Genomic DNA, 25,707 nt, shown 5'->3' with positions numbered 1-25,707 from the left:
TTCACGGAGTCGCAGTTGTACTTTGATTCTCTGGTGCATACTGTAATTAAGGATGCCTTTTCCATTTGAAATCAGTATGAAAATTGTACTTTTGCTTCTCAAAAGAAGACTTTGCCACACTCACCCATGATTTTGTGCCTTCAGAAAAGGACAGCAGCATACCACGGAACATGGGCTATATCAATTAGGGAATGTTTGGGCTCAAATAATAGAAAATCCCACCTCAAACCACCAATGTGGAAAAATAAAAATAAAATAGAATTTAAATTTAAAAAAACCCACCAATATGCATTTATTGTTTAAGGTAGGGTAGACTGTGGGGTTGGTTTGATTCAAAAACTCCACAATATTATCCAGGACACAACTACTTTCATTTCCCTGCTCTGCGTTGACTTCATCATGAGACTGGCAGTTCTTGCAGAGGATGGCTGTCAGCCCCAATTAGAGCTACGTGTCTTCTTGTCCACATATAGAAAGGAAAGGGAATGAAACAAAAGGAAGCTTCTGGAAGCTCTCTAGGAAAAATGAGGCCACATACCCATAAGCAACCAACAAACATCTTCTCAAATATCATTGACCTGATTGGGTTACACCGCCCCACCCCTGCCTGTGACCAAGTGATGTTCGTGGCTGAGGGGTGATGCTGATTGCTCAGGTTGACCATACTCCCCAACCTCACTCCTTCCTTCCACTGCAAAGGATATAAAGAAATAGCAAATAGGCCATTATTTTCAGATTTAGTGGGATTTTCGTGTATGAGTTTGTGTGCTTTAATTAGGAATTTATTTGGGAATTCATTGCCAGCTGTGTACGTGGAGGTGGGTGTAGAGAGAAGTGTTGGTATAATAGTGATTGTTATAGCATGTAATAAAGCAGTTAGCTATAATTTCCATCACAGCAGCTAAAAACTGGCACATCCTAGCTGGATGAGGGACTTCAGGGCTTTGATTATGAAACAAGGTTAGTTTCTGCCTCCTTGAGCCTCTTTCTCAGTGTCACCCATTTGTGGGCCTGAAACTGCAGTGACAGACTGTAGAATTAAGAAGGAAAGGTTGCTGAGTTCTCCCCCTAAGTGAGAGCACGGTGTTACCAGGAAGCAGCACTGTCAAGAACACAGTCATGTAGACCTATTTGTAAGCACGGGCAGGAGCGCGGCCAGTGACAAGAGTGCCCGAGCACATCCCCAAGTACATGACTACTGCTGGAACACGTCTCTGACACTTGGAACTTGCATTAGTTGGGATCTGGAGGATGTGGGCTACAGGGAAGAATTTAAATTTAGCTGTAAACTAAGAAGAGGACTTGTTGTAGCCTGAGGCAGAAAAGGGAGAATGGGCAGAGTATTTACTAAGGCTGCTAAGCTTCCAGGAGCTGGAGCAAGCCACATGAGATAATACTATGACTACCCCCACCCCTAGTGGTATATTTGAATAGTTTCTCATTGAAATGTTTGAAATCTCATAAAAACTCAGCTCAGCCCTATTAATAGAAGATCCACCTTGCAAATGAATGGTGTCATAACCAAGAGTGGCAGGAAAATGTTGTTTCACAAGTAAAAGTTCTGGTGAGATACCAAGTGTTGAAATGAACATAAAACAAAAAGAGTCCTGGACAGTAGTTAGGAGGAATACCCATCACTGCCACCTACTCCCCCCACTGCCCAGGTAGTAGATCTGCATGACTTGGGGCTATAAAAATATAGAATATATATCCTGTAGTCATAAATAGATAAAGAATACCTTTATGATCTAAGTCTTATGTTCCGTAAGAAAAGTTGTGATTTGTAGATAATATTTTTTTGTCAATGAAAAGGTTCACTGTCTGCAGTTCATGTCTACCAAACTACAGTTAACACTATTGATATATACCTGTTAATAATGCAGATATCAAGACAGCTCTAACTTGAACTTGGGAAAATTTCACTTATTTTAAGACCAAAGGTAGACATCAAGATCTTTGCTTAGATATGTTGGGATAAGCTTTTTTTTGAAAAGACCATTATGCTTATCCTATACATGAAAGAGCTTAAATAGTACTACATTGTATATAAGTCACTTTGATGAACAATTAGTTAAGATATGTAATCCACTACAAATGAATTAAGGAAGTAATTTTTTATTTTGGATATAATTATTATTTCCATTTGATCTACATAGATGTTGCTATTCTGGAACATCCCATCTCATTATTTGTTGCCAGAGTGTTTACAAACCCAAGACAGAACCAAAAGTTCTAGGGACTAATCTTCACTTCTTTCTCTTTTGCCTGGGGTGTACGCTCAAGCATATCTCCCCAAAAGCATGAATTCTTAAAGAAAGGCCAGTTTGAACTCAGCATCACCCCTTCTCTTCTTTGCTTTGGCATCTTATATATCAGATGTTTTCAGTTTGTGACTTTGGAAATACTGAAGCAAATATCTGCTACTGAAGCTACATTGTCAGGGTTTAGTGAGCTTTCATAACAGAGGCGTGACTCCCAGGATATAAGTATTAATAATAATTTAGTCAGCCCATTTTTGCTTGTGAACCCTTTCTCTTTGGTTCCCATTTCCTGCTCAGGCTGAGGACTCGTTTACTTGTGCACGTACTTGAAATGTCTTATGATACAATCAGCATCTGTCTTTCCCCAGACTCCCCCCTAATCCACTTTACCACGGTGTGGTGGCAGTGGCGGTGTCTGAGGGTCTTTGGCCTTGAGATTTCAGTCAAGGTCCAGCTAATCAAGTGAAGCAAACAACATTTTTCATTTACTCTGTTCCCTGAGCTAATGCTGCTCAAAAAAATTGCCATGCAATTTAAAAATGAAAAATGTTTCATCTCTCATGATCCCAATTTAAAATGGTTAAGAATGTGGGCCAAGTGTTTTCCCATCGACTCTTGGATTTTTCCCAATTGTCCTATCTCATTTGCCTGATGTAGGAAAGCAATCTGGGGGATGTCTTTATTATTCCTCCACCCATCCTGTCTAGCTCCCACTCTGTGTATGTCTTTTCTTTTTCTTCTAAGATGGTAAACTATACTCGGCCACGGTGACTGACTTCCTTGCCATCGATGCAGTCATTTACCGGAGCCTTGGAGACAGCCCTACCCTGCGGACCGTCAAGCACGATTCGAAATGGTTAAAAGGTGAACAAACAATTAAAAGAAGAAAGGATTGGGGAGGGAATGCGTATCTTGTGGGAGATTTAGAGTCTGGATGGGCCAGACTGTAGCTTCATTTTTGTAATGGCTTCTGACAGACGGAACCATGTAAATTGCATCTTTTGCCTCAACTGATTTATTTACCTCCCTTTCTCCCTTCCCCTGAGTTTCTGGAGTATTAAGAAAACTACCAGGGCCACCAACGATAAAATACATTACATTCATCTTTCCCTGCCTCAAACTCTCATTTCAGTATGCCACATGAAAAGAAGGGAACAATTCATGCATGGAAGGGAACAGGGGATTGGAGGTGGTGGGGAAGAGGAAAAAAGCTATTCACAGCCCTGCATGAGTCAGGGTGACCAGGCAATGTGTACAAAATCCTCTCTGTAATATGAGCAGGCCGTCGTGGAAAATAAAATTACAGAGATATGCAAAACTCATTTATTCTTTATTGTTGATTGCAAAGCTTCTGAAAGATACAATCTGTAAGCTCGAATGCCTTCTGAAATCACCAGCACTTGCATGTGTGAAGTCATTAGAAATGGTTAGTGTTAACCAAATGTCTAATGGCCCTACACTTTTAATTAATAACATGTCTTTGGTTACACTTGACTGAAATTCTTTTAACTCCCTGTGACATGTTCTCAATTAAAGTGTCCATTTGTTTGCAGAACCATACTTTGTCCAAGCGGTGGATTATAGAGACTATATCTACTTCTTCTTCAGGGAAATAGCAGTGGAATACAACACCATGGGAAAGGTAGGAGGAGAGGGCATCCCTGGCTCCCTTTGCAACATTTTAAGAAACCCACTTTTGGACCAGTCTTATTATGAATGACCTTGAAATGAGAACCATAAATCCAAGGTCATCGTTTTAACAAGATGCACCCTAAGACTGGCAGACGTGAAACACTGTGCTGTCTGGAAGTCCCATGTGCTTTTTCAGAACAGTAACGAATTACAGGAAACCTCTTAGGTATTTCAATTGAACATTTAACTGACAGATGTTTGGTTGATTTCATACTGGGTCTCAAGTATATCGAGATGTGGTTTACAGGTATACGCCACAGTTTTTTCTTTTTAATTGAGTTGCTCCACAGAGAGAGTAAATAACCAACATCTTTAAGTAAACTGAGTCCTGTTTTTTGTCTTTATTGCAAAACGCAATAGAACCCTTAGGGGATGTCAGTTATTTTGACCAGAGAGTAGATCCAGGTCCCTAGGTTGGAGGGCAGAATAAAATGCAGGGCGGCTTCTACGGATTCAGGGCCCAGAGGCAGCTAGGGAGGATGGCAGAGATGATGCATACAAAGTGTGCTTTTGTTTGAGGAAATAAAAAGCTAAGCAGTCTGTATGGAAATGAGTTTATGTGGCTGGGAGCTGATCCCCTGAAGGATTTATGGCTCTGTATTAAATGCCACAGCCTTATCTTTTAAAACATGCTGTTCCAATGCTGAGTTTTCCTTTTTTTTTTTTTTGCTACTGATTTTGGAAAGAGTATTAAATTAAACACCTTGTTGTTTTGTCTCTATTTTCAAGGAAATGCAAATTCTAGCAAGATCTCCTCCCCAAATGACTGCATTTCATTTTCCTCTGCAGGTAGTTTTCCCAAGAGTGGCTCAGGTTTGTAAGAATGACATGGGAGGGTCTCAAAGAGTCCTGGAGAAACAGTGGACATCTTTCCTGAAGGCGCGCCTGAACTGCTCCGTTCCCGGAGACTCTCACTTTTATTTCAACATACTCCAGGCAGTTACAGATGTGATTCGTATTAATGGCCGTGATGTTGTCCTGGCAACCTTTTCCACACCTTATAATAGGTAACCATGCCTGGCTGTGTTGACCTCATCAGTTCTTCCCGGCTTCCTTCTCCCAAGGGGTTCTCTTCTAATACACAATATTCACAACTGACTGTTTTAAACTGTTTGTAGCTGAGAAGCACTTACTTAACACTTAGTTTTCATTAACAAATTAATAGTAATTTATAAGCACTGTTAGACTAGGGTTTTAGGGAAAGTAATTAGATAAATTACAATAATATCTTCTGTTTATATGCCCAGCATATAAAAACACTATCCATGTGTTGTTTCTAAATCTCTCCAGCAATCCTAAACTCTAGATAATATTGTTCCTTTTTTTCCACTTGAGGAAACTGAGCTCAAAATATTACACTATGCACCTGTAGTTCTAGCTACTCGGGAGGCTGAGGCAGGAGGATCACTTGAGCCCAGGAGTTGGAGGTTACAGTGAGCTATGATGATGCCACTGCACTCCAGCCTGGGCAACAGGGTGAGACTCTGTCTCAAAAAAAAAAAAAAAAAAGAATAAAAACAACAAGCAAAACTTCACAAAACTGAAAACTAAAGGAAAGCATGATTAAAGAAATAAACGAAGGTATAATGAGAAAGTCATGTCAAATAGGGAACATCATAGGGAATATCAATAAAAAGAAAGGATAAAAAAAAAGAAAAAAAAATATTACACTACCTGGTCCACACAGTCAGTAGATGGAAGAGGCAGCTTTGGAACTTAAGAATGTTTCTCCTGTCTCTTCTAGATCATCTAACATTCTACGATATCGACTTTTAGTATTCCCATGATTGGATCAGTACCTTTTGAAGTAAAAACAGTGGAAATTTATTAAAATGCCTCGGAGTAGAATTTAGGATTCAGATGAGTCTATCATGCATCTCACCTGAGGGACTCTGGTTACTGTCTTGTCCAGAGACGTCGCCCTTGGGCGACCTCACTCAACAAATTGGGCCACAGCCCAGATCCACAGCACCATCGTCTGACTTTGAAGGGCTCTAGTGAGAATATATAAGTCGTCAAACATGGTACCTAGAAATGTTGAATGTCAGCCTATTCATTCCTATTTTTGTATTTAGTTAAAGCTAAGACTTTGAGCAATTAAATGACATACTAATAATTGTTCCCAGAGTAGTGAAAATGTGTGGAGATTAAAGAATAGAAGGAAGGTAAGCATTAGCATCCCTCCTTGGTACTTAATCTCTGCTAAGCCCACAAGATTTCAGAGTCCTCACACTGTTGGATGAAAATGACCCTGACTCTGGGCATGGTCATAAATAAATCTAAATTCGTGTACTATGCTCTCATTTCTGGGTAGAATTTTGGATGTTCTTTAAAGAATATCTTCCTGTAGAAAGACACTATCTTGCTTTGGATTATGCGTTTTACAAAGACTTGTAAGAACTTGAGTGCCTAGATGACAGGCACAACAATGATGAGAGTCGTGGATAGCATCTGGAAAGAAATGCTTAGGGATTGGGCAGAGCCCAGAACAGGACAAGCTGCAAGGTGAAATCAGTTATAGAGAAGGCAAGACTCAAGAGTCCCCCACTGAAGATATACAAAAATATCACCCCATATTGCAGCAAGATTTGAGTAAGCTTTAACCATCTACAGGGATTTTTAGATTTGAGGATAGAAAATACATTAAAAAATTCAGGCCTTGATTGTTCGTACATCAGAACCCATCTATCTAGGATTTTGAAAAACTATGCTGTCTTGGCACATGGGGTTAGTGGAATTTAAGAGTGTATTTCTAGTTTTTTACTTTTTTGTTTTCTTTGTATAAGAGTGTGGGTTACTTTGTGATTACAACATAGTAGTAAGTTCCTGCATATTATAGATGTTCCATTTGAAGTATTTCCTTAAATGGCTTCTGAGAAATATTCACTTAGTACATGCTTTTGTAGTCTCAAACACCGTATTCGTTTGGTAAACTCAGAAAATGGTAATCTAACGTCACAGTGTAAAAGTATGCATGCCCATTTTCATCTATAAATTATAGTCCCTCTCTGGTTTTTACTCCTCCTGATTTCATCCCTCTGCACTCTATCCCCTTATACATGGAAACCTGGTGGTGTCAGATTATTTCAAATCCTTCAGGGGCCTCTCTTTGCCGTGAGGAAAAAGCCCAGGCTTCCTGGCATGGCATGCTAGCTCCCTCCTGTTCCCCCGCCATCCTCTGCCACGCAGCCTGTGCCAGAGGCACACCAGAGTTAAGACCTGCCTCTTGAATGCACCATGCTTTGCTCATGGGTTGCTCCCTGGGAGATCTGCCTGATCAAAGAGCATCTGCCCGGTGAATCCTTGTGGATGCTCCAAGTCTCAGATGCAGTCACCTCCTGTAGGACCTTGAGCATATTTCTTTCACATGCTGCTCTTACCATATTGTCCATTTGTCGTTATTATTGCTGATAGTATTATTATACTTGCCTCCACACTGAACCGTGAGCCAACTGAGGGCAGGCAGGACTCTGCATTATTTATGGAGTGTTTACTGCTTTAGGTTAGGGATTCCATAAATATATGTTGAATGAACAGAAGGTGGGAAGAAAGGAATGAAGGAAAGATGACAGGAAGGGAAAGAGGTAGGAAGAAAAGTAGGGAAGGAAGAGGAAAAGATTTTACAAGTGATTCTAATCTTGGGAAAATTAGAAAACCCTAGGGTATCTTTAGTTGTTACAAGGTGTATCATAAAATACTTCAGGCAGTATTTATCATATTTTTCTTAATATATAAGGCAAATACTGTATGTAAGCCTGTTACTTTTAGGAAAGGAAGATGTGAAGAGAGTCTTACAAAATTAAATAAATAATGCTCAGGTTCTGAAATTCCAAAATAAATGGGGATCACTGTCTTATATATTCAGTTCTGCGAACAGTATATACACTTTAAAATTTATCCAGCCACCTTGTATTAAATAAGCTTTCTAATCCCCTCCCTATTTCTTGCTTTATTAGTAATACTTCAGTAATTGTGTTATGACATTAAAGATGACAGAAAATTCTCCCTGTCATTTACGAAGTGATTTCCATATCCTCTCAACATTGCAAAATCAGAACTAAATCATTCTCACGGCCCACAGATGTCTCCACACTGCCTAGTCCCTGTGTCTCCTGCTGTGTAATGGCTCACTACCTCAAAGCCTGATTAAAACTCTTGACCAGCTGCTGCCTACAATTTATTTGATCAAAATCAAGGAGAGACCATTGTCAAAAACAAATGTGGGTTCAGATGTATACTGTGCACCCAGATGAATGAATAATTCATTTCTTCCCACCACTGATGAAAAAAAATGCCTAAGTCCTTCTAAGAGTTCCAGGCAAGGATATAATTATAGGTGGAGATTACCATCATTATTATTATTTAGCATTTTATAGAGCACTTTATTTGCAAAGTGCTGGTGTTTTAAAGACTTAAATTGTTTAGTCTTATGCAAGTAATTAGGAAGTAAAAATTTTAATGTACAGAGACTAATATAAAATGTGTGTGGGTTTCCCTCACACACATTCTCACACCCTGAGCCCTTGGCTTGAAGAACTAAATTCAAAGAAGCAATTTGTGGACAGTTGGGGGCACATTTGTTTCAGATTTTCACCAATATTAAAAATGCAGAATGTTCTCCAGAGATTTTTGTCTTTGGGTTATTGGCAATTAATATTAAGAAATTCATGAAACTTTTATCACCAGCTCAACCATTCTTCCTTTATAAATAAAAACAGTTCAAAAGGCAATGTAGACATTTTTCTCTCTGTGAGTTTGGTGTAACTAGCCCGTTCTTTAAGGCCATTGATGCAAATATGATTGACAGAAACATTCTCTTTATGCACTAAGATCCCTTCCATTAATAATGTTCCGGGTTTGAAACCCACTGACTGCCACACTAGAAAAAAATTTTTTTTCCATGGGGCCATGGTGTTTTATTATGAAAATAGAATAAAAACTTCAAAAATACAATAATCCTTTATAATTTAATGAAAAATTTGTTATTTTTTATTGTTTTCTGTGCTTGAGTTATATGCAACTTGAAAAAATAGTTTTTGTGACTCCCAAGGTAAAGAGATGTATGAGTTACAAATGCGTCATGAGGCCCTGGGCTCAAAACTAGTGTAAGTTAAATACAACTCTCATGGCAGCTAATGTGCTAAATTTCAACTGCCTGCAATAGGAAAGTTTATTTGGAGTATGTTTTCCAAACTGCATGCATAACCTTTGCATGAGTAACACTTTTTATGAAATGTCATTTTATAGCATCCCTGGGTCTGCAGTCTGTGCCTATGACATGCTTGATATTGCCAATGTTTTTACTGGGCGATTCAAGGAACAGAAGTCTCCCGATTCCACCTGGACACCAGTTCCTGATGAACGAGTTCCTAAACCCAGGTTCGCGCAAATACATTTTGTGTGTGGGGTGTGTGTGTGTGTGTGTGTGTGTGTGTGTATGACTATTTTAAACTTTTTAAAAGTAGTGATGGTCGCTCCTCTGACAGTGAACATCCTTTAAATTGCGTATCGGTGCCTTCTGCACTAGCCAAGCAGATACAAATAGAAAGGCCTATGAGATCATTTGCCTTCATCGCATTAACCAAACCCAGAGTTACCTTTTAATATATTCAAAGCAGTGATTCTCTAGTCTTTTGCTTCACCTCTCTACATGTGATTTATTCAATGTATAATAGGAATCATCTGGCCCCACTGGTCTATAGGTGAGGAAACTGAGGCCCAGAAGTATATAGTACAAGTTCACATAGCTGGGAAGATCATTTCCACTGCTCCTTCTTACTTCCCTTCATTTTATGGAGATCTGTGCCTTTAAACTCTAATAAAGTGTGCAATATAAATGGTATTCCCTGGATTTTGTGACTAAGCTGGATCATAGCTGAGTTCAGGATTCCAGACCAAGAGCAAGAATCCATTGGAAATAGTGGACCTTTAGAATATCTCTGGTCTGCCAGCCGCTGGTCTGTTTTGGGTCCAGAAGCAATACAGTATATCCTACGCACCAAATCATGCCCTAGAATTGTTTTCATGGGGAACCTATGGTCCAGAGACAATCCAGAGACTTTCTGGTCCTGGGTAATCCTCTTCAATTCACACGCTAAGCTGGCTAATTCATTCTTTCTAACTGGGACCGGATGGAACTCTCCCCTAGCCCTGTGCCTGCCCTCTCTGTGTGGCACACACTCACACCTCCTCAAAGCATTTGCAGTCTGAATTCTGTAGAAACTTCCTGGTATGTCTGCCTTTCCCCGCTGGAGTTCTGAGCCTCCAAAAGCAAGCCCAATGTCGTATTAAGTTTTTCGTGTTCCAATTGTCTTCCCCAACCTCCAATCCCCCCCACAAAATACCTAGCCAAGTGCACTAGGGAGAAACTCATGTGGTTCATCCACCTTCATCACCTGAATTATCTGGCATGTTCATACTCGGTTGCTTATGGAGAACAGATTAGGTGCGAAAGGCACACCTCAGCAACCTCAGATTCTCCAAGTCATTCCCTGCGATTGTTACCTACCTTCTAGATAAGCAGGAACAGGAGTTAAGCCTGAGGGATCAGGTTTCAGAAAGTTCTTATGTAATACTTCTCATTGGTGTGTAAAGATTGTGTCACTCAGCCATCACTAGGACATGCACTGTAAGTGATTTTCTACCCATCCATGGCAGTGGGTTTCCCCATGTCCTTCCACGTGCTTGCCTTGTCCCTCTGGCAGAAATCAGGATGCTGTCATGGGGCTGGCTGGGATAGTTCCTTGAAACAATGTCTACATAGGGGTACCTCATGCTGGTGCTATGAGGGTCCAATCTCCTCTCCTGCACCACTGGGCAAACCGCGTGTCTAGACAGGATTGGCTTCAGAGCTTCCCTGATCTGACTTTGCTGGCATGTCTCTTGACTCCTAAAACTATAGAATTTCTTATAGTAGCAAATTTTCACCATCATTGTTCAGTTATAAGAAAATGACCTTTCATGAAAGAACTTTCAGTATAATTGGCTTTTCATATATGCCAAAATCAAATGAAAATATAAACAACAATAAAAAACAAGACCCAAATGTTCTCGGCGCAAGCCCCAGATAATGAGAGCTGGCTGCATTGAATCTTGCTGGTATGTTTTTTGAATGTCTTTGTTTTCTACTTCCCTTTGTAGAGCAAAATACGTCAAGAACCTCTAGCAGAGCTTCTGAATAACTAGGGCCGTTCCTGAGATGTGTGCAAACCACACTCACTCACTTGTTTCAAGCTCCATCACTGTTTACTGGGGTTTATTTTTGCTTCTTAGAGGAAGCCAACTGCCCCCAGCTGAGCTGAATTGCACTGGCTGAGGCTCCTCTGTGAAACGAGGAGGCGGCTCAGAGGAAATCTCAGCATATTGTATGTGGTGGCATTCTGCATTGTTCAACTTCCTCTTCTCAGCCTGCAGCACATTCTCCTTCATGCCAAGTGCTTAGAGAAGCAGTTCATTCAAAGAATTTGCCATAAGGCACAAAATAAGCTACCTCCCTCCCACCCTTTGTTTCATTTTAGGCCGGGTTGCTGTGCTGGCTCATCCACCTTAGAAAAATATGCAACCTCCAATGAGTTTCCTGATGATACCCTGAACTTCATCAAGACGCACCCACTCATGGATGAGGCAGTGCCTTCCATCTTCAACAGGCCATGGTTCCTGAGGACGATGGTCAGGTGGGTGTCAAGCAAACCATGTCCTAAATGGAGTTCCATCACTTTATCTTGTGCTTGTAGAACCTATCAGTGGATCATGCTTTGAAATGCCACAAACATCTTCTGCTATCCTGGGCATTGATTCAGCTATGAAATGTTGGCCAGTTGGGTGGATGCCACAAAACCCCCATAGCCACATTCCCAGCGAGAAATGTTCCAATGTTTTCAGGCTAGTGGGACACATGCCAGCAGTTAAAGGAAAGAAATATATCTCCTTCTGGATTGGTATATTGATTCAATCTGTGCAAAAATAGAGGAGCAGTGAAGGAGAACCATTGAATGGATGTGGATACCTGTTTGGTTGGATGTGATTGCAAAACATGCTGCAGATGCCACCTGAGCATGGTCCCTGGATTGTCAGCTGTGAGGCAGAGCACAGACGTCACGTTTGCCAGCGTGAAGGACTCATATAATACTTTAATATTGGTTATCTGAAGCGGTGGCCAACAGAGAAGGGATAGCTGATTAGAGAACTATGGTAACATTGAATACTCTTTTTTGTGTTTATTCAAGACTTATTTCCAAACAATTCAACAGATTTTTTCAAGTACCATCCAATTGTGGCAGTCATCAAACAAAATGTTTATTAACTTTATCACCGTTTTTATACTGTGACTTTATTGAAAGATATTAAAGGACTGTGATAGCTCTTGCCCATAAAATGGAAACCAGAGTATATAACTTGCAGGAAGATCCATGTTTTCTGGTTCCAGCTATGGTGCTTAGGACAAATAGACATCCATAGAATGTTGAAAGATGGAGGGGTGTCAGAATGAGGACGCTCAGTAGGACTTACGTTGGGCCTGGCCTTCACCTTCGGCATCAGTGGGTATTATTTGGTTTTCATGTCCTTATATATTTACTAGTAGTGCCATTAGCACTCCACCCCCATCCTTCAGAACTCTCTCGGCCCCTCTGCATACAATCAGAAAGCTTTCCAATCTAACATGTTGTTGATGAAGGCATTGTACCTTAGAGGAAGAATATGGAAAAATGGAAGTCATCGCTTTTCTTTTCAATGTTAAATGAAATGTTAAGTGAGTTCACTTATTTTTTTACCTCTTTACGGAATATATCAGTCTTCCCTTGTTGCTCATGGAAGAAATCATTGCTGAGTGGTTTCAGATGGTTACTGCTGTCTATTTATTATGGAACTTGGCCTATACACACGCACACATGCACACACACACACACACACACACACACACACACACACACCTCCTTCCTTCCCTTTGGAGCCACACTAATGCTCTGCATATGGAAATAGAGGACCAGAACCGCTTGAGAACATTATTTATATGCATATATTTTTCTTGAGGTTATTACTAGAAAGCTATGTCACAAGTGTTTGAAGTGGAAAAGGGGACACTTTAATGATAGACCAACAAAGAAGTAAAAAATGTGGTGCTGTCATTTTAGATACCGCCTGACCAAAATCGCCGTGGACACCACTGCTGGGCCGTATCAGAACCACACTGTGGTCTTTCTGGGATCAGAGAAGGGAATCATCTTGAAGTTCTTGGCCAGGATAGGAAACAGCGGTTTTCTAAATGACAGCCTTTTCCTGGAGGAGATGAGCGTTTACAACCCCGAAAAGTGAGTGGAGCGTTTGGTTCTTTCTCAGTAATTATTTGTTATGCTATTATGATCTCTTTCATTCAGACAAAATCATGGCAGACTTAGGTCTTACGCATTTTTAGATGATTTTTAATGCTGTTTGTAAAAATGTTTTAACAGATAAAAAGCATTTTCTGCTTGCCAATAATGTGTGTGCTTATATAGATATACACGTGTGTGCGTTTATGTGTTTGTGTGTGTGCCTGTGCATGAGGGTCTGTTTCGTCTCCAGTTAGATCAGATTAAGGGATCACTTTGTGGGCTGGGAAGTGGGACATGGGGATGGTGGCAGGAAAAAGAGACCCGACCCAAGAGAGTCTATTATTATTCTGCCTCAAAATTAGATGCAGCTACGACGGAGTGGAAGACAAGAGGATCGTGGGCATGCAGCTCGACAGAGCAAGCAGCTCCCTGTACATCGCATTCTCTACCTGTGTGATACGGATTCCCCTCGGCCGGTGTGAACGACACGGGAAGTGCAAAAAGTGTGTATTTCGCCTCATTGACAATTACTAATAGAAAGTTTGCAGTGTTAGAAAGGAGTCCTAGGTAGCTCATGGTCATCTCTTCCTGCAGAACCTGTATCGCCTCCAGAGACCCATACTGCGGGTGGGTGAAGGAAGCCGGTGCCTGTGCCCATCTGTCACCCAGCAGCAGGTAAGGAGCCCAAAGTGTGGGGAAGGAGAAAGTGGCCTCTGGCTGTTAGGCATTCTAGACATACGATTCTCTGCGCTTGCACACACCGCCACACAGCACACACCGCCACACACCCCAGCAACGGGACTATCGGCCCTTCTCCTTCCCTTTCTCGTTTCCTAGAACCTCACAGCATCACATGTGGCAGATTTCCAATTGATTAATCATCCTCAGACTGATTAAAAACACAGAGAAAGGAAACACCATGGGATTAAAGTATTCCCTGAAGAGAAGGACAAGAAGGTGCCTGCCTTGATCATCACAGGAGGAGAAAAGCAGAGAAAAGGAGCAGTTGGATACCAATTAGATTAGTGAGTGGTTTGTCCAGCCATAGCAAACTGGCTCTTCTAATTGACCGTTCAGGGCAGAGAAGAAATTGCAGAGCATTTGTTAAGCAGTGCGTTTGTACTGCAAGCATGGTGTATACATCCAATAAACCTTTCTCCTGAGCTGACGAACAGTTGACCCTGTAACTCGTTAGGCAGTCAATCAATTCTTGGCAGTTCTCCAACAGATCAGCTAGAGCGGGCCAGTCTACCATGCCTGTGATTTTGGTGTTTAAAATTGTTACCCTGGCTTTCAGTGCTTAGATGGCATAGCCTAAGAGATTTCTTTTTATGTTTTAACTTCAGTGGATGTGAAATCCAAAGTAACATTTGGAAAAATATTCAATGCCTGTCTTTGACAGGTTATGGCGACTCAAGGAAGGTGCCATATGGCAGCACAGGTCTTTCCTTCATCACAGCCATTTATTCAATCTCCCCAGATCCAGAGAGGGAATAGAACCATCTCTACATTACTCTGAGAGTCCTTTCCTATTTCGGAATAGCTAGACAGACAGAAGGGCGTATCTGATGACTGTCACCTACCTAATTTGAGGGCAAGTAGTCTCATAAACAGAGCTAATGGTAACTGTAAAATCTGACCCGGAAATTTGACTAATGCAGAGGGTTGACTCACTATATATTATTATGGCATTGCTCATTGCTCAAAACATGGGGCACTCCCCTTGGAGAGCAGGCTTCAGAGCATGTTGCCTATTGACTCTCATTACCACTAGAAATCTTTATTCTTTGAGGATAAATATGATTTTTTAATGCAGCAGAAGATATGGGAAACCAAACATGGTGGATTATTAGGTCAAGATGTGACTTTCAAAATAGTTTTCCGATATGGCTCATAAATAAACTCTGAAGGCAGTTGCAAAACAGGAGTTTCAATTATATCATGGAGCTAAGCATGAAGTTCTCCCAAAGAAGGACAGTACTCCTTTGGATGATTCTAGTGTGCTTATTTTAAAAATCAAAATAGATATTATTAAAGTTGGTTTTGTTAATGGTACCTACAGCACAGTGGTGACCTGGTAGACTTGTACAAAAATGAGCACGTGGCAGAGAGTGAGAGCAATGCTCTGATGATCAGGGTCGAGGGCGAGTGCGTAAAATATCCAAGTGGTCTCAGCAAAATGCCCCCCACCCCGGGTCCGATCCCGGATAGGTCCCACACATCCACTGGCCATTTGGACCTTTGAACACTTTATTTATACAAGTTTTTGCTAAGGAAAGAAATATAGGTCTAGAAGGGCAAGAATAGGAATAAAAAAGAAAATGGAGAGGAAAAGAATTCTTTTTAAGACTTCTATATTGTTTACATGATGAGTGTATTTTGACATGTAAACTTTTAAAAATGTTTAAGTGGTCAGCGAATCAGAGTAAAAGAAAGATATAAATAATCCACAAACCAGTTAAATCTTTGAATAATATCTGAATTAGCTGCTTAAAGCATAACTTCTCCTTGGAGACTCAAACCATTGCAGACTTCAGAAACAGAGATAAATTTTCAAGTTGTTATCTATTTCTTTTTTGCACCTGCCACTCAGTTTATCAAACTGTGTTACTTTCTTTAGTGAAACTTAAGACTCATTCCTGAATAATGACTTACATTATTGCATTTGTTTCTCTCTCTCTTTTTCCTCCTGTTTTTAAAGACTGACTTTTGAACAGGACATAGAGCGCGGCAATACAGATGGTCTGGGGGACTGTCACAGTAAGTACAGCCTTTTATCCATTTTTATCTTCGGGCAAAGATGCTTTCATCAAATGGCCTAGAAACATCACCCCACATGTGGCACCGAGTGCGGCTGACACGAAAGCATGCATAAAGAGCAGAAATCATCTTCTAAATATCAAATAAAGCAAGCAGTGTGTTCTAAAGCCAGTGTTGTCAATGTTGTCACTACAAATGCTGGCACCTATTTCATTATTCTAATGCTGGGGAGCAAATTCACTCTAGAGAATATCAATTATAGCAAAGCAGTAAGTTATATCAGCATTTCCATTATAAAATGACAGTTTTGTTGTTTTTGAAAATGTGCTATTACACTGTCATTTTTAGCCAAATAATAAAAAGACCGATCATTGTACTTTAGCTTTTTAATTGAGTGGGACTGTTTTATTCTTCTTGAACACATCCACTAACAAAAGTAATTATTTTTTTCAATTAGAATTATGTCTGTTACCACTTGTGATAGAAAAAATTTCAGAAATAACCATAAGTACAAGGCGATTCAAAATAGCTTTTTTGTAGCAATTGATTTACTATGCAAATCTCAGAGTTCATTTCAAATGTTATTAAACGATAACATCTTAGTTAGAACCTTATATAAAGGATCCTGGTCAAAATTCTGCCCTGTTGTCCTGTGACCTGGTTAATATCAATATTCCCCTGAAAAATTCTGTATTAATGCTAATTTAAGACATAATACCATACTCTCAGAAAATATGTTTAGTTTGTGTTATTTTAAATGATACATATGGTGAATGTTAAGAAGCTTGCATTCACAATGGCACCAAGTAATAGCTCCTACGGGAATGAAACTGTATTACTTCTGATATTTGATTCTATAATGAAAATCATGGGTGTAACTCTAAATCTTTCAGCTATGAATACTGAAATTTCAAACTCTACAGTGTCATTCAGCCGTCTACTGTATCTTTTTTAGAGATTAGATATAGTCAAATAAAGAGGACTATAGGCAGCCTTATCTCCAAATTCTGTGCCGTATTTTTTTCACTTACAAATAGTATATGTTGGCAAAAAAATTCTTATTATGTCTTTACATGCAAAATTAAGGAGTTAAGAAATAAGCATAGGAGACGGCATCGTCACCAAGAGATCTGTGTTACGTGCGCGCGCGCGCGCGCGTGTGTGTGTGTGTGTGTGTGTGTGTGTGCGCGCGCGCGTGCGCATTCATCTCCATCGGTGAAACAATTTAACGTTTAATCAGTGGGCCTTCATCACCTGGATGCCTACAGCTTCATTTTCAGGGAAACAGGTTTTAGGGTGTGTGTCTGTGTGTCTGTGTGTGTGTGTGTGTGTGTGTGTGTGTGTGCGCGCGCGCGCGCGCGCGCTTAATTAGCTGACTTCAGTGAATCATTTTCATCATGTTTCTATGATCTGGTGGTATGGACATCTGTAGAAAAATACAGATTTGGATGGAATAGGGAAATTTATGAAAAAAGTGAAGATGCTTGTTATTGCCTCTATAAAGCGTCCACTGTCCCAATAGGCTTGCACCCATATCTGTGATCTCAGGCAGAGGGACCTAGGGAAGCCTCTGTAGCTAGCACAGGGGGAGATCTCAGGGCCCCAGCCAGTGACTTACTCTTTATTTCCAGGGCAATCTCAGCAGTCAAGGCCCTAGACCAGCCTTCGTGTTTCCTAGCGTGCCCCCAACCTTTAACCCCACTCCTGCCGAGGCGCCTCGGGTGCTACCCCTCTGCCTGCCTGCCTTACCTATGGCTTCTCCTCGCCCCTACCCCTGCTGGAGCATGAACTACTTCTATTAAACACACCTACTCACACATAGGTATTCAGAGAGGATTTCGGTAATTGAGGAATGATAACTCTTTAACAGGATTTGAGGAGAATTGAGGAAATCACAAAAAGCCAGTGTTAGAGCCTTCATGAGCAGCTGAATAAGCCAGTGATCTGACCCAGACACACACACCTAGATATATTGCCTAACAGGTGTATGAATTTGGTCTTTGTTCTTGTTTTTATTTCCAAACTAAAACCCCTGATGAGTTCAGAACATTGTGATACTAGACAGTACCTCACAGCAGGGTTGTGAGGATGAAATGAGACAGAATATAAAGAAAAGTGCTTTTTTTGTAATCGTGATCCAGATACCACTTACTTTATCCACAGGCATGTCCCTCCGGATAAAGTGGGGCTCGAACTCTCGAAATCACGTAGAATCACAGTTACCATCCTTCTGCTAACTCTTGCTTTTTCTCTGCCTCCTGGCAAAGGCAGTGACCGGGCGGAGACTCACTTGGCAGAAGAGGCATGGAGGTGTGAAATCGGACCCAGCGTAGAGCATCTCACATTACAAGCAGGAATTAAAAAGCACTTACTTAGTATTGAGGATCACATGTGTTGGCATAGTTCTGCCTTAGCTCATTCCCGCTTTTTATGTAAGTCACACTAAGCAGAGAGCAAAACATTAAGTAACTTTCGCCTCCCTTTTGTCTTTCAGATTCCTTTGTGGCACTGAATGGTAAGGAAGATATTACTCTCATAATTTAATATTGGTGGAAACCTGTCTGAGAAATCCTATTTCATGATTAATCCTCTTGAGTATTTTCAAACCTTAGGTTTCTTTTTTAATTAATTTTTTATCCTCATTATTTTTTTATAGACATTTCAACTCCTCTACCAGATTATGAAATGTCTTACAACACAGTGTATGGTCAGTTTATGGATTTTTTTTTTAATTCTTTAAGTCATTCATCCTGTGGTAGCTTATAGTTTTCATTTACTAAACATCATGGACCAGATTCTTTGTTACTTCAGGGCCCCAATTCACTAAAATTATTTATAATTTTAGTATGTTTCAGAGATCACTTCTGCCTATGTGAGAGAATTGACGTGGGAGACTGAGTCCTAAATTTTTAATCCACCACATAACATGAAATATGCCGACCTTAGAGAATTCAGTGAATACATTTAATGAGCTCTTGAGGGAGAAGAAATTGCTTTTGGACATAAGTATATCCAAGATAAAAGAATGGTGCTTATAACTAACAGACTATAGCTCTTCAGCTGATACAGGGTACCATCCTCCAAAATGTTGGATCTCTAGACAGTACCCTCTGCAGGGGAAAATCTGTACAGGGTGCAGGCCATCAGCTTCTTATTAACCAAAAGTTTCCAAATAGTATGATATTGGCCATTGAAATTTTAAGCTCACAAAGAGTATGAATATTCAGACATGTTTTCAGTGAGATTTCTTCAGAACGTATACAAGGAAGAGTGATGCAGTGGTAATGATGTGCAAACAGGATTTATCCCCATTGTTCTTGGTATGAAATACACAAGCACTGTACTAAACAAAGCTACCAAGCCCATAAACAGAATATTCTGAACAGAATATTCTGAATTCTTTATATGAGAAATGTAGCCGTTCCATTTACATTTCTCAAAGTACCTTCAAATATTTATTAGGGTAAATTATGTTTGTGTTTTTTTGAATAAAATGTGAAAAATATCTGTGTGATGGCAAATTTAAGCCCCTGCATTATATTGCATTATATTGGGAGCTGGAGGTTTCATTGACACAAAGCCATTTTATAGTTTGCGTGTTTAAGATATTTAACAAAGTAACAGTTCCAGGATAGTCTTTACATATAGAGGCAGGTAATATAGGAGGGGGGAAAGCAAAGGAAAAAGGAAAAGAAACAAAACGAAGAGGAAGGGAAATAAAACCATGCGGATTTGTAATGCAAAGAAATAGTTCATGATGGGAACAAATGTGCTTAGTACCTCCAGGTAAACTCTCACTCCCTGTGTCTAATTAGCATAAACAAAAAGCCTCTTTGAAAGTCTTAAAAACTGTCTTATAAACTGGAGCTGTGCAGATATGGAAAGCAGTGCCTGGTTTCTCCTGACTGCCCCTCCACACCCCAAAGCGAGGCACGGTAGAGTAGATGGGCCAACAGAATTCATCCACTTTTAATGTTCTCTCATCTATGATTCAAACCAGAATATTGAACACCAGATTTTACTATGCTTCAAAAGTGTAGCAAAGACTGGAAGGAAAATTGCTCAGGAGGCAAATGTCATCTCGCTTAGCCTGCCTTCAGAAAGAAAACCCACTTAGCATCTGCTCTTTTCCAATATCATACTTTGCAATCATTTTCTATAATTGGATAATCTTTATCAGATATTGAGAAACTCAGATCTTGAAACTAATTGAGCCAGCAACCTCCCCAGCATTCATCAATCATACTAAGACCAATTTTAACTCCTAGGTAATTTGATAGAATAATTAAACCATGGGATGCTTTTATGAACAAAAATCACTCTCCAAGCTATGGATCTCTCTTATTCCCTTTACAAAAGGGGAGGTACTTATTAATTCTTCCATATTAACACTTTAAAGGATGATGCCCTCTTGTTCTCAGCTCTGTGATAAAGAAACCACTGAGAAGGGTTGGAATTTCCCTTTCAGCTAATGATCTATTGCAGACTAAATCTATTCGATGTGAAATGGTTAGACGATTAAGTGACCATCAAAATGAGGGCTGGTCCAGACGGTACCTACAAAAAGATAGGAGACGTTTTTTCCCCACAAACTATTGCAAGGGCTGCTGGTTTGGGAATTAATAAACCCAGAATAGAATTAACTCATTCATTCAGCAAATACTTGTTGAGTGTCTACTATGTCCCAGGCACTGGACTAGGTGCTGTGTTTGTAGCATCCGAAGAAGAACCAAATTGCTATTCTTGAATAGCAACGAATATAGACATGGAAGCCAACCCCAGAGTCCAAAGTGCACCCACACTGTTTCTAGCTGTGTGCTTTGCATGTCCTGCACTCTGTGCAGAATCACAAAACCAGAACTTGTCCAGTTCAGGAAAAGGGATCATTTCCACAAACCATGCAAACTTTCCACTTGGCAAAAGCTCTGTGCAACATGAGTTACATGTGCAAGAACCCCTTTTAGTGAATTGGGCCCTGATTATTTTCCTTCAGTCTTCCTTTCTCGTATTGATTTATTGTCTTTGTTTTGTGTCTAATTGGCTTACAATCATTGTAAACAGGTTAGAGTAGTCTGAAGGGGCTCTAACCTCTGGAATCATAATGACTTGTAGATATAGAGAAACGATTTGATGCATTGAAGTTAACTTTTAAAATATATCCATTTCTTTGTATTTTATAAAAGTAATATAGTAAGACCGGGCGCGGTGGCTCACGCCTGTAATCCTAGCACTCTGGGAGGCCGAAGCGGGCGGATTGTTTGAGCTCAGGAGTTCAAGACCAGCCTGAGCAAGAGCGAGACCCCGTCTCTACTAAAAATAGAAAGAAATTATCTGGACAACTAAAAAAATATATATAGAAAAAATTAGCCGGGCATGGTTGCGCATGCCTTGTAGTCCCAGCTACTCGGGAGGCTGAGGCAGGAGGATGGCTTGAGCCCAGGAGTTTGAGGTTGCTGTGAGCTAGGCTGATGCCATGGCACTCTAGCCAGGGCAACAGAGCCAGACTCTGTCTCAAAAAAAAAAAGTAATATAGTAAACTCCATTGATTAAAATGTGACCTTTCTTATTGGACTGACAAGGCAATATTATAGGTTCCAAATCTATCGACCTGTAATACCATATCCACAAATGATTGCCTATATTTGTAGCACTATTTTGGTTGCAAAGTGTTTAGGGAATACATTAAAATAATATAGCCTCTAAAATGAGATTATATGAAATAATATAAGTGGTTTCCTTGTAACCTTTTTTTTTTAAGCCTGGAGAGGTAATAATAACACATCTTTGATTTCAAACTGAGGACTGCTGCTTAATGGTGCTTTTACGTGGTGGTTCTAAAATTTTTGAGAATCAGGTAGTGCTTTCTCTGACTGTTTAATTCACCACTGGCACGTGTTCCCTATCCTCAAGCATAAGTTTAAAAGATTACAAACCTCATGCTGCTCATTTTTTTCTTTCGAGTAAATAAGATGCATGGTTTCTCTAGATTTACGAATAGAAAATTGAGATGTGGTGGGTATTAGACTAACACTTCAGCGATAGGAAGAAGAGGCTGATTTCTCACATTTGTGTAAAATATTTTCCTACCTAACTACCATCTGGTCCACATTAATTTCCTCGCATAGCCATAGCTTTCCATTACCAATGAGTTTTCCATGTATTTGCAGCATATGGGCCAGGAAATCTTTCTACAGAGAATGTGTCCCTTAGGCATCTATTTCCCCTAGATTACCGTATTAAGAAATGTTCCCCCTAAACCATACTTATGGCATTACCATAAAATTGCCCCTTGAATACAGTTAAATTGAAAGTGCTCAAAATGCATATCAATTCAGGTAAAAGAAATCTTGCTACTTGAAGAGGAAGTATTTTTTATTCTTCCTCTCTTTCTAACTTCCTACAAAGCTATTTCTAATTGTTTGCTTATGTTGGGTGCTAAATTTTCTCTTAGGCTGACCACATATTTTATTAGAGCAATCATGAATTCAGGAGTGGAAAACAGAGGTTATGTTTTAAATCTCAGTGTTAAGCAGAAAGGAAATAAAAGAAATGCTGTATTTCCATTTCTCGGGCTGATTTTCCTGCCCCTGTTCTCTTATCTGTATTATGAGATGAAATGTGAAACCCAGAAATGTAAAAACAAAAAATCTAGAATCAAGCATTCCTTGAATTTTAAATGAGCATGCTTTTAGCAGTTGGATATGAGGCAGACTATTTGCAACAAAGCGGATGTTTGAAACAGTGTGGGAGCCAAACAAGTTCCATACAGAAAGGGACCTCTTAAATGTTACCAAAGCTGCATGTGGCATTTCAGTGTGGGGGTTCTATGGAAATCACTATAGCTTAGATGAGCCACTTTGCTTACTTTTTTTATGCTAAGCAAAATTGTAAGAAGATAAATAGTCATTTTATATATATTAATATATATACACATACACATTTTTTTTACCTGTAATTTGCAATATTAAAGTCTTCTGGGGGGAATTCAACTCCCAACAATAATTGTAAAAAAAGAAGAATACAGTGTATTTATCATTATAGTCTCTCTTTCTAGTGGCCAGTATTTTCTTTATCACTTACATGGTGATCACACCCTGAGGCTAGAGTTCCTGTGAGCTTGTCCTACTTTCTACCAAAGGCACCAATTACACATGCACAGTAGTTGCCCTGATGTTTTTTTTAAAATTGTTCAAGAGGTTGCTACAGGTAAGATGGTTTAATAAGCCAAAGATGTCACTCGAAAATCACAGAAAGGTTGTATTTTATTTCTACTAGAGAGAACAGGTAGTAGTGCTTCTTTAAATCATTGTGACAGCTTAGATCAAAGCACCTGATACAATCTGTATTTAACCTTGTGGAATGGTGGAGGGAGAGCTTACGAATGAATTCACAGGAAACATCTAGCATTTCTGCCCTAACTCTCAACCTCGCCATTTTTCTGGCCTTATCCTATGGTAGCTAGTGTGGATCTCAAAAATCTATCCTTTTCTAATTTGAATCATTTTAGTCAGTAAGGCCTCAAAAACCGAAACTAATTTTATTGGAATAAGACACAAAAGGCACAGCCATAATAACATGTAGCAGTTGAGACCTCCGTTCCAATGAAAAGTCAGTGGAAATCGGTCCCTTTTGAAAGCAATAACCACTCCCAGAAAGAGGAATGCCCGTGAAGCTGGGTTCGACACATCGTAGTACCTCCATGGCAAGAGCTCAGGGCAACTGACTTGTTTGCAAGGTGGCAAGATTCATCCACTACCAAAAATTTGCCTCAGATTTGTCACAAGTGGGATCCCTGGAGGGGACGCTTTCTGTCTTTAGTGCTGCCACGGGCATATCAAAGAAGAACACTAGTGTTTCTTGAGCACCTGCTATGTGTCAGACACTGTACTAGATCACTGTGCTTTTATCCTCCCAACACTGGGAGTTGTCTGTCATTACCCCCATTGTGTGCACAGGTAGAGGTTAAGTGATTCCCCAGGGACCACGCAGCAAAGTGGCAGAGACAGGATCTGGCCCCTCATCCTCTCACTGCAAGTTCAAGGAGCCTTTTGCTGAGCACGCCTCACCCCACCACCACCACCACTAAGCCTTGCCATTTCTAGAGTGATCTCCTCTCAGTCTTACAGCCAGCTTGGGCATCCCACCTCCTGGCCTCTGAGCAAAGGGAATGTGGGTCTCTCTGGTGATGTTTTCCCTAACTATATTTGTGATGAAAACAGGGCACTCCAGTTCCCTCTTGCCCAGCACCACCGCGTCAGATTCGGCGGCTCAAGAGGGGTATGAGTCTAGGGGAGGAATGCTGGACTGGAAGCATCTGCTCGATTCACCTGACAGCACAGACCCTTTGGGGGCAGTGTCTTCCCATAATCACCAAGACAAGAAGGGTAAGGCCTTGGAAATGCCTCTTCCTCTGGGGGAGAGGGAGGGAAAAGCGGGGAGGACTGTGTAACTGCTTCCAGCTGAATCCTAGCGGCATTTAAGGAACTTCCAATGCTCGATGATTGAAAGCTGCTCAAAAAAGACTGCAACCCAACCCTCTGTTCGAAGCTTTATCCCAAATTACTCCCTGATCAAGGAGAAACCACACAAAACAAATAACACATCCTCTGAGCTTCCTCTACCCAAAAGAGGTGTGGCTTGGCCAAAGCGGACGCTGGCTCCTGGGATCCCTTTAAACTCTTCTTAGTCTCATTCTGTGATTTCTTGGACCTTCTTTTCCCACCATAATGTGAGGGAATGCAATTCAGGCTTTGGCAAGGGAATGCAATTGAAGTAAAGGCCCTGTTAATCAGTGAATTGAGAAATAGCAAGGCAAAGTCTTTTCTGGCTGGTAGCATCTCTCACTTTCGCATGGTGCTGAATTTGAATAGAGCCATGGTCCTCAGATGTACTGTAACTGCCCTTAGAGGACAACAGCTAAAACAAAAATATGTTATTTAATCAAGCAGAATTGCTATGCATTTAAAACGGAAAGGAAGCCACATGAAATGAAAGGGACTCTACTGTGAACTGTCCTAAATTCTCCTTTGCTTTCTTTGCTTAACTACAGACAGGAAATGTCATCTCTTTTCTCGCCATTTGCTGCTTCTGGTAACACATCCTACTTTAGTTGCAGCTGCAACCAAAGAGGCCTTTACTTGTCCAAAAAACAGTCTTGTAAATCAGAGACTGAAAAGCCCAGTTATGTTGCTGAGCTGTTTCCCCCCATTCAGAATTGTTTACTTCTATATGTTTTCAAGAGTTTCATCCAAGCGGGGATTGGCGTTTCGAGGGCAGAGCTGCCACCGCGACCCTTGGAAGACGGTGTCTAGCGAGCCCTCCCCCAGAGCGTTCTGCATACATGTTTCCGTCTTTACTGTTATGGAATGTTTTCTGGGCAGACGCGTGTGCTAAATTTGCATCCTCTTTTTTGCTTGCCGTCTCCTCAGAGTGCCATGCATTCTGCTGCTCTGCTTGCCAAGGCGAAATGTAAAGATGTAGCCCCTTTGATCTTGTTCTTGAACATGTCCCCTTCACTGATTTTATTATTCTTCTGTAGATTTCTTCTTGTTAATACACCCTGCCCAAAATCTTTAAAAAAAATAAAATTAGTGAGCATTGTCTCATCAGCCTCTTTCAGTCCGAGGGATCCCTGCTCTTACTATCGAGAAAGCACCAGATAGGGGGGAAGCTGTCTCGGCTGC

The 25,707-nt window shown here is 40.5% G+C and overlaps 1 protein-coding gene across 3 annotated transcripts in view; it reads left to right on the top strand.

Moving 5' to 3' along the window:
* SEMA6A (sema domain, transmembrane domain (TM), and cytoplasmic domain, (semaphorin) 6A) overlaps positions 1-25,707 on the top strand; it is a 125,246-nt gene that overhangs the window by 77,352 nt on the left and 22,187 nt on the right. For 2 of the 3 annotated variants that reach the window (XM_012659550.1, XM_012659551.1), the window contains 11 exons: positions 3,006-3,125; positions 3,815-3,903; positions 4,743-4,960; positions 9,201-9,332; positions 11,471-11,626; positions 13,085-13,261; positions 13,627-13,767; positions 13,859-13,939; positions 15,966-16,024; positions 18,519-18,539; positions 24,244-24,408. In XM_012659550.1, coding sequence (XP_012515004.1) covers positions 3,006-3,125; positions 3,815-3,903; positions 4,743-4,960; positions 9,201-9,332; positions 11,471-11,626; positions 13,085-13,261; positions 13,627-13,767; positions 13,859-13,939; positions 15,966-16,024; positions 18,519-18,539; positions 24,244-24,408 — 1,359 coding nt within the window. Of the gene's footprint in view, positions 1-3,005; positions 3,126-3,814; positions 3,904-4,742; positions 4,961-9,200; positions 9,333-11,470; positions 11,627-13,084; positions 13,262-13,626; positions 13,768-13,858; positions 13,940-15,965; positions 16,025-18,518; positions 18,540-18,680; positions 18,732-24,243; positions 24,409-25,707 lie in introns of all 3 variants that reach the window. The other variant, XM_012659549.1, reaches the window with a different exon arrangement.

Source organism: Propithecus coquereli, unplaced genomic scaffold, assembly GCF_000956105.1.
Source record: "Propithecus coquereli isolate 6110/MARCELLA unplaced genomic scaffold, Pcoq_1.0 Scaffold62, whole genome shotgun sequence".
In the NCBI taxonomy this organism is placed as follows: Eukaryota; Metazoa; Chordata; class Mammalia; order Primates; family Indriidae; genus Propithecus; species Propithecus coquereli.
The sequence above is the reverse complement of the archived record's forward strand: the minus strand, read 5'-3'. Positions and strand labels throughout refer to the sequence as shown.